Source organism: Sinocyclocheilus anshuiensis, unplaced genomic scaffold (assembly GCF_001515605.1).
Source record: "Sinocyclocheilus anshuiensis isolate Anshui unplaced genomic scaffold, SAMN03320099.WGS_v1.1 scaffold253, whole genome shotgun sequence".
NCBI lineage: Eukaryota > Metazoa > Chordata > Actinopteri > Cypriniformes > Cyprinidae > Sinocyclocheilus > Sinocyclocheilus anshuiensis.
In genome coordinates this window covers 2664173-2672903 of record NW_015537969.1, presented here as the reverse complement: position 1 = coordinate 2672903, position 8731 = coordinate 2664173, and the positions used below count along the sequence as shown (strand labels likewise).

The window sequence follows — 8731 nt, the reverse complement described above, 5'->3', positions numbered from 1 at the left end:
GGATAGCTGGCCAATCAGAGCACACCTCGCTTTTCAGACCGATGAGCTTTGTAAAAATCGACGCGTTTCAGAAAGGCGGGGCATAGAGGAGAAACAATAATGTACAGTATGTGGAAAATAATGTGTTTTTTGAACCTTAAACCGCATAAACACATTTCATTACACCAAATACACAAAATAATGTTCTTTTTAGCAACGTCATATGACCCCTTTAAAAAAAGACCAATAAAAAATAAGAAAAAAATCTTACTGGCACCAAAATTTTGAATAGTATTATATATACTGTTTTTAAAAATCCACATTGGCTTCCAGTGAAACCTGCTTCATTTACTTCAGTCCCTTAAACTTCTACACATTTGTGTAAATTTGTTAGTTTATTTTCTCAAATAATAAATAGCAACAGCTATTCTGTTTTAGACTCGTTATATGTTAAACAATTTCTATTTTTTCCTGCTTTTATTCCATCTTTTGCTGAATGTCTGTAGTTCAGGACTGATCGCTTTATTCTGATCCTCTCAAACAAGGCCACATTATCATTTAATGAGAACTGATATAAATCTCCAGAGTGATTTTTCTGTTGTGCCCCTTTGCTATCTCTTCTCGAAATTTCCAATCGGGCCTAAATGTTCCAAGAATTATTCTGATGTTGGCGATTGCCCGTGTCTCTTTAAAATACAAGATGATTGCAGTAATAACGATCCGTAAAACTGCAGCCAGGAGCCAATTTAACTTAAATACATCCACTTTGCTTTATCCAGGGAGATTTAGGATCGTACATTACGCTATTAAAACATGCTTTGATTAAACGGAGTTGTCATGCGTTATCTCTCCAATCAGCAGGCTATTCAGACGAAGGCCCCTGCCCTGAACCTGGCTGACCGGATCAACCTTTAAAAGGAGCGTCGGGCCGAAATAGAGTTCTAAGTTGTAGGATGAGAAGAGATCAAGCAACAGAGCCACCGGGCTTTCACCCTGCACCGAGAAACCAGCGAGACGACGGGGGGAGGGAGGCTGAGTGTGCCAGGGGGTCTCTAAGAACTCCTCTTAGAGATTAAACAGTAGATGAAAGAGGATACGCATCGCTAGCCGAGAGCAACATGTGTCACAGACAAAAGCAATCAATCGTGTTTTCCCCCTCACCTCACATCCCAATAAGATTACATCAATCAATAGACTCTCTTATGAGTGATTGGATTCCGTCCGAGATCGGAGGAGAGAGTTGGAGGGGAGGAGAGAAACGAGCAGCTCAATTTTCCCAATGATTAAAGCGGACCCAAATTGCTTTGATAACATCAAGGACTTTGTGACGGGGTCCAGAAGGGCAGTGTGTGGAGCAGATAGAAGTTGGCGCCTGCGTGTTGTGGGAACGGGGATCACGTGTCACCTCACGGCACAGAAACTCTTCAGAAACTTCTCGCATATGCTGGTGGAGCGGTGCTTTGTTCTTAGTAGAGAACAAGTCTTTCTTTCAGAAGTACAATGTAGAATTTGATCACTTCCCTATTGGAGAAGAATGATGCTGGCTTTCTATTATGAGAGAATATCAACTCAGTTCTTACAAATCAGTGATTCTCAACTGGCTTTGCTGCAGATTTTATATTGAACATCAAGTGGCAAACCAACACAGTACTGCTTTTGTTTGTTATATAAAGTAATCAATAGCTTCTTTATAATCAGACATTGAAATGTATTAACGTTACTATGAACTGCATAGACCCAACAATTTGTCAAATTATTAACATGAGGTTGAACTGGACATAGTACACTACCGTTTAAAAGTTTGGGTCTGTATTTATTTATTTATTTTTTTTGTTATGTTCTTTAAAGTTGCTAATGCACACAAAGGCTGAATTTATTTGAGCAGAAACATAGTGAAAACAGTAACATTGTAAAATATGATTAAAATGTATTATAACTGTTTTTATGTAATATAGTTTAAAATGCAATTTATTTATGTGATGGCAAAACTGATGTTTCACCGATCTTCAGAAATCATGCTAATATGCTGATTTCCTGCCTTAAGAAACTTTTTTTTAAATCAACATTGAAAACAGTTGTGCTGCTTAATATTTTGTGGAAACCAGGATACATTTTTTCAGGATTCTTTGATGAATAGGAAGTTCAAAAGAACAGTATTTATTTGAAATATATATTTTTTGAATGTTCAATTATTCAAAATTAACTATTCAAAGACAGACATTCAAGTCTTTATTCTGTCAGTTTGATCATTTTTATGCATCCTTTCAGAATAGAAGTATTAATAGTAGTGTGCATGTAATATATATTTTATAATAATTTCTTTATTTTTAAATAATTTTATGGGAATGAATTTCCTATAAAAAGCCTATAAACTTTGCTATATTAACTGTACATGATTATATGATTAGGTGCATTTTATTATTTCCATTTTTATGTTGTTGTGCCTGTTCTTATAACATCAGAAGAAAACTGCAATTGATTTTCAGGTTACAACCCTTGAGTTGAAACCCACTATCAAACAGTTTCCCACTGGAACAAGATGTCATCACAAAATGTAGCAATTCAGCATGCACTGAAACCAAAACACAAAAAAAGTGATGATATATAGTATTTAAATAAAGTAGATTTGTTCTCAGTAAAAATACTTACCATTTTATTTATTTATTCTGCTGCACTGAAAGAGAAATTAAAAGTATATGTATTCATTTTGAAAGGTTACTTCCTGTTGAACCGCCTATGATGATTGGCCATTGTCAATTTGAATTCCAATTAAGCAAAATCATCGGCCCATCTGTCTGCTTGGGTTTGCATCACTGAGTAGTGTTTTAATTCAAAGATGTTAAACCGTGATACACAACAAATGCTACAAAAGGTTCATTAAGGCAAAGTAATTAAAGAAGTAAATGGCGAATCGGGGCGCACTCCGCTAATAAAACGCAAGCCTCCTGTGGCTGTCACAGGTCCTAAACTTTCCCCCCGCAGGAAGCCAGAGGAATCTCTCACTCTTTCTTTATTTGACTGAGCGAGGGATTCATATGAAATCAATCGGCAACTGTGTGCAACAATAGCCGCGTGCTCATTAGAGCAGCACACACGCACTCCTGGTCATTTGTCTTCTTTTCACGAGGAAGCCTGGAGGTGATTTAAATTCACCTTTCCTGTGTAGATATGCCTGCTCAGCCCCTCTATATGTGTGTGTGTGTGTGTGTCAGTGTTAATTTCGTCAACGAAGACGACAACGAAAAATATTCGTTAACGAACATTTTTTCTGTGACTAAAACGAGACGTTGACGAGCTAAAACTAATATCTGGTTATAAAAACTATGACGAAATTTATGCCACATCTTCGTTAACAAGACGAGACGGGACTATAATGTTATTTGAGGACTACTGGACATTCAAAATACATCCTATTGGCTACTGTCTTGTCCTTCAAAATGTGCGCGTCCCTGTCATTGGATTGCAATCGGATAAGGGGCGTTTGTATATCTAGTCTCAGTATGGCAGCCACAGTGGACGGATAGGCTACCAAAATGCGAACTAGCGATCTGAAACAGTGGCCTCAGCACCTGAAGGGTTAGGCATAAGGTGACCAGACGTCCCGTTTTTCCCGGGAGTCACAATTCGTTGTCGATTAACTTAAAGTTAGTGAAGGCGGGATAGGCGGAATCGCGCTGATGGAAGTGCTCAATTACCCACACAGCAGTCCAAATGTCTATCGTGTAGAATATCTCACGTAAATACAGTCGGTTATGGATTAAGTGAACGTAAACAGGTATTCAAGTTTTTCCAAATTCTATCCTTGATTCAAATTTCTCATAAGCTTAATTGATTTGGTCTAAAGAGAGAAGAATTAATGTCTATTTGTAATGTCTACATATAAAATAGCTACCAAAATAAATATTGGTGACTGCAGTTTGACTAAAAGTAATGACTAAAAGTTGACAAAAATGAAATGACTTTTCGTAGACTAAAACTATGAAAGACTCAAATGACTAAAATGTGACTAAGACTATTAAGCATTTTTTTGTCTCAAGATAAAGACTAAGACTAAATCAAAAATGCCTGTCAAAATTAACACTGGTGTGTGTGTGTGTGTGTGTGTGTGTGTGTGTGTTTGAGCGCACCGCTGTGTGTGTTTGTACTCGTACCCTGTCCTCACATCTGCTCAGACAAAAGAATGTGCACTTGAGGTTACGTTTGTAATTGTAGTTGTCATCTTGCTTTGTGATTTCATTGTCTGTCTCACGTTTGATTTTCACCTTATAATATTGCAGGAAATCGAACTTTCGGGATAGTTGTTACTTGTTTTGCTTTAATGATTTTCTTTAAAGAATTATTCTGGGTTCAATACAAGTTAAGCATAATGTGCAGCATTTGTGGCATACAGTTTATTAGCACTAAAATTAATTTCCACTTTGCTTTAAAAAAAAAAATCTGGGTTACAAGACAATTAAAATGGAAGTGAATGGGACCAATCCAAAAGAAATACTCAATAGTGCAGCCACAATATGAAAACAGTACACTTATAACCTGTTCTGTATTATATAAACAGAAAAAAAATCACTGTTGTAATAGTATACATAATATGCATGATAAATTGATCTTTGTGTGATTTTTTTATTATTAATTATATATATACAGTGGGTACGGAAAGTATTCAGACCCCCTTAAATATGATTTAAAAAATAAAGCAAGCAAAAATAACTTGAGGAACTTGCAATGATGTAAATGGGGATGATTTACAATGTGAAGCTTAATTAAGAATAATATAATGTGAATTTATATATATATATAATATTATAGTTTAAAAATATATTAAAAATAAAAAAGTATATATTTTTTTTAATGATGGATGAGTCAAAATGACTTCTTGTGGCAATCAACATTATGCCACTAATACATATTTTCAACCTAAATATACCTTTAGTAGGAAGAAAAATGCTTTACTTGATCTTGATTAGAATATATCATTAGATAAAAATATTAGCTATACTATGCTTAAAACCCAAATGCTTCATACAGTCTCATGTGAGACCAGTTCATGTTAGCTGTCTGGCTCATTTAACAGCTCTTTTATGGACAAAATAATAAAACAGAAGGGCATTTGTTCTCGTTAACTATTCCACTAACGAGTGAAAGGCAGCCGTTATTGCAAGGTATAATGGGAAATGAGCAAAATTCTGGGAATCTTTCCGTAGGAGGATTTTTTCCCCCCTTTACCCACTCTCTCTCTTCAGAGGAGGATCATGTAATGGAGGCAGCTTCGAGTTGACAGTTTGTCGCCGAGGGCAAGCCATTTTCTCATTGCTCTGTCACAATAAATATATAGATTAGAAACAGGAAGAAACCGTGCATGCTGAGGCACAAGCAGTATGCACCGTTTACATGAGCTTGTGAATCGACTGCTGCTATGTTGGATAAAGAGATGAGGTTTGTGTTTGTTGAGGGAAATTAACACGTTTTATATTTTTAAGATGTAAGATGTATATTGTCAGTATGATTTGCTTTAATCATGCACAGCTATACATGCAATTGGCATTTAACAGAGCAGTATTTTGTGTTTTTAGCGTTATATTTTTAGTAACACTTTAGTATAGGGACTAATTCTCGCTATTAACTAGTTGTTTATTAGCATGCCTATTATTAACATATTGTTCTGCTGAACCTATAAAAATACCTTTTGCACTTCTAAGTAGTTAGAATTCTCTGTATACCTTATTGCGACACAATAAAACAGTTTGAATTATAGTAAGTGAGTCAAACCGATAGGTTACGCTTACGTCTTAGGAGGTTCCAGACTACAGTAGTTTTGATCCAGTGGGAATTTGTGAATGTGTTTGTCTTTGGCTGCCCTATAGCAGCTCTGCCAGGGTTGGCATGGTAACCACAGGTGAGATTCGGCTCATTCACTTTGGCAAAGACACCTTGAAGTGCTCCCTTAGGACTTGAGAAGTTTATTTGGTTGCTTGATCAGAAACGGTGTGAAATGTGCTGTGTGGATATGAGCAGCAGGAGTCATTGTTGGCTTTTTGATCTTCAATCAGACTCTAAATGGCAAGTAAACCTGTTGAACATCAATATGCACAAGTTTTTGGTGTTTCTGCCATCACATTTCCTTAATAAATGAGGCTAATAAAGCAGAAATCAAGAGTGCGTTTGACCTTTTTGCACTCTCTCAATGATATGCGGTACTAATGACCAGAAAACTATATTAATGTGATCGGGTTAGCCATTATATGCTGTATTATAGCCATTCGGTGTTGACAGAAGGTGTACATGTGTCTTCGCCATGAGACTCTCTGCTCATTAGCACTGAGCCGCATCCCCGTCCAGTCCTTTAATTAGCATTTGAAGTCTGTGATGGGCCTGAGTTTGAAAAGGGCTTCCACGTCACCCAGCGTCGGGTTTGGTGACACCAAGAACAACCCTCGCTCGTTCACCTGGCAGAAAAACAATATGGCATCTGTCCCTGTCTTTTTCTATCGCCTCATCCTGCGGGCTCGCTGATAAGACCGCTGCGCCCCCCGTCCCGTAATGGAGACGAGGATGGGGAATGGGCCTATTGACCTCCCCGGCTCTTATCGGCTTTATCTGATTTATATTGCCAAATCAGAATCTACTATATTGATTACAACATAATTAGTTAATTATGGACAGGAAGGAGAGGAGAGCATGGACTGCAGGGTGAAGGGCGTGTGGGTCCGTAGAAGATACACCTTATGAATGTTAAATGAGAGCTGAACTTCATGCACTGTGTGTTACAATAGTCTTATGAATGTAGATATAGTTCAAATGTTTTGACAGCTGTCATTTTAGCATGTTAATTTATTGCAGTTAATTATTCAAAAAGTAATAAAGATGCATTTATTTGTGCCAACGGACCTTGAATATAAATTTTGTTTGGAAAGTTTTTATAAACAAAACAAACAAAAAAAACCTTGTACTATATAGTATATAGTTAATGTTATTTTCTATAAATACTAATATGTAATTTTAACATTAAGTTGTATAAATTTACATTGTGAATAATGTATTTGTATTATGTCAATTATTATGTATTATTATTATTGTGCAGTTTTGACTGCTTTTATTGTCCTCATTTGTAAGTCGCTTTGGATAAAAGTGTCTGCTAAATGACTAAATGTAAATGTATTATAAACAAAAAATGAATTAGTAATGAAAAATAGTATATTTATAAATTAACAATGCAGCTTTTATTTAATCAAAAATACAGTAATATTGTAAAAAAAACAGTATTATTTTGAAATATTATTACAATTTAATATGACTATTTTCATTTGATTCGAATATATTTTAAAATGTAATTTATTCCTGTAATTGTAAAGCTGAATTTTCAGCATCATTACTCCAGTCTTCAGTGTCACATGATCCTTCAGAAATCATTTGAATATGCTGATTTACTGCTCAAGAAACATTGCTGAAAACAGTTGTGCTGCTTAATATTTTCTTGCATTTTTTTCTGGATTATTTGATGAATATAAAGTTCAAAAGAACAGCATTTATTTGAAATAGAAATCTTTTATAACATTATAAAAGTTATTTATATATTTACTGTCATGTTTGATCAATTGTTATTGCAGACTAAAAGTGTTAATTTCTTTTAAAAAATCTTGATGTTAATGTTAAAATGTTACAAAAAATCCCTATCATGAAACTTACAAAAGTCAGCAAATAATAGATAAATAAATAAACACATTACTTTTTTTTATCACTTTGTTACCAAATGTTTCTAACACTGGAGCAATTTGAACCTCTTAAGATACTGATCCTCAGATATGTATATGTGATTATTTGTCAATAATTTGATTATTCACTGTATCATGTAATGAAATGTTTTCTGAAACTAATGTGGAATGGTCCTGTATTCTTCTGAGGATGTTGCATTTTGTTTTGACTTACAATATTCAGTACAGCACTTCAGTACAGCACTGAACGGCTGCAGAATAGCATAATAATCGAAGCAAGATGGAGGTCTTTTACAGTTTATGTAAAATCGGATAGCAGGAGACGGTGGTTGAGCAGACCTGACTAAGGACAGAATCTCAGTGTCTTTCTTGACACCTTGACTCCGGAATAAAAATCCTATAGAGATTTATCGACAGGATGAGCTGAAACTCATTTCAGCAGGACCAATCGAGCAGCGTGTTTTATGATGGCTGTACAAGGCCGTGTGAGAGGTTGTGTGCCAATGTGTTTTGAATCTATTAAGCATCTGTTACCTGACAGCAAATGGCTCTGTCTTCATCTATCATACCTGCCTGGTTAGGGCCATACTGGCCTCTTGGCAGGGTATAAGCAGATTGCATGCGTGTGAGCGCACGACGGCACCGCAGCTGCATTTTAATGTATTATCGCTGCTAAAATGCTTCCTGTTTTCCTCATAGGTGTGATGAGTGTCAGTTCTGTTACCACTTTGGCTGTCTGGACCCTCCCCTGAAGAAGTCGCCCAAACAAACTGGCTATGGATGGATCTGTCAGGAATGTGACACCTCTTCATCAAAGGTGAGAGTCAACAAGAATCCCCCTCTACCCGCTTCAGTCGTATCCTTACATTCTCCCGGATTCCAGCTGCATTATGGCACATGGGTGGTGCTAAAAATGTATCAACACATTTTTATTCTAATTAAAATGGACTCTTTCCTTGCTGGAAAGAACATCTTAAATCAGCCCATGGTTTGTTAATAAAATAATTATTAGTGCTGTCAAACGATTATTCGCGATTATATAT

At 36.0% G+C, this 8731-nt stretch overlaps 1 protein-coding gene and 1 long non-coding RNA gene across 2 annotated transcripts in view; one reads left to right on the top strand and one right to left on the bottom strand.

Moving 5' to 3' along the window:
* Positions 1-8731, bottom strand: part of LOC107670015 (uncharacterized) — a 718471-nt gene that overhangs the window by 170999 nt on the left and 538741 nt on the right. The gene's annotated exons all lie outside the window — the stretch shown is intronic.
* LOC107670007 (PHD finger protein 14-like) overlaps positions 1-8731 on the top strand; it is a 118315-nt gene that overhangs the window by 90722 nt on the left and 18862 nt on the right. The window contains exon 17 of the mRNA XM_016462474.1: positions 8388-8505. Coding sequence (XP_016317960.1) covers positions 8388-8505 — 118 coding nt within the window. The remainder of the gene's footprint in view (positions 1-8387; positions 8506-8731) is intronic.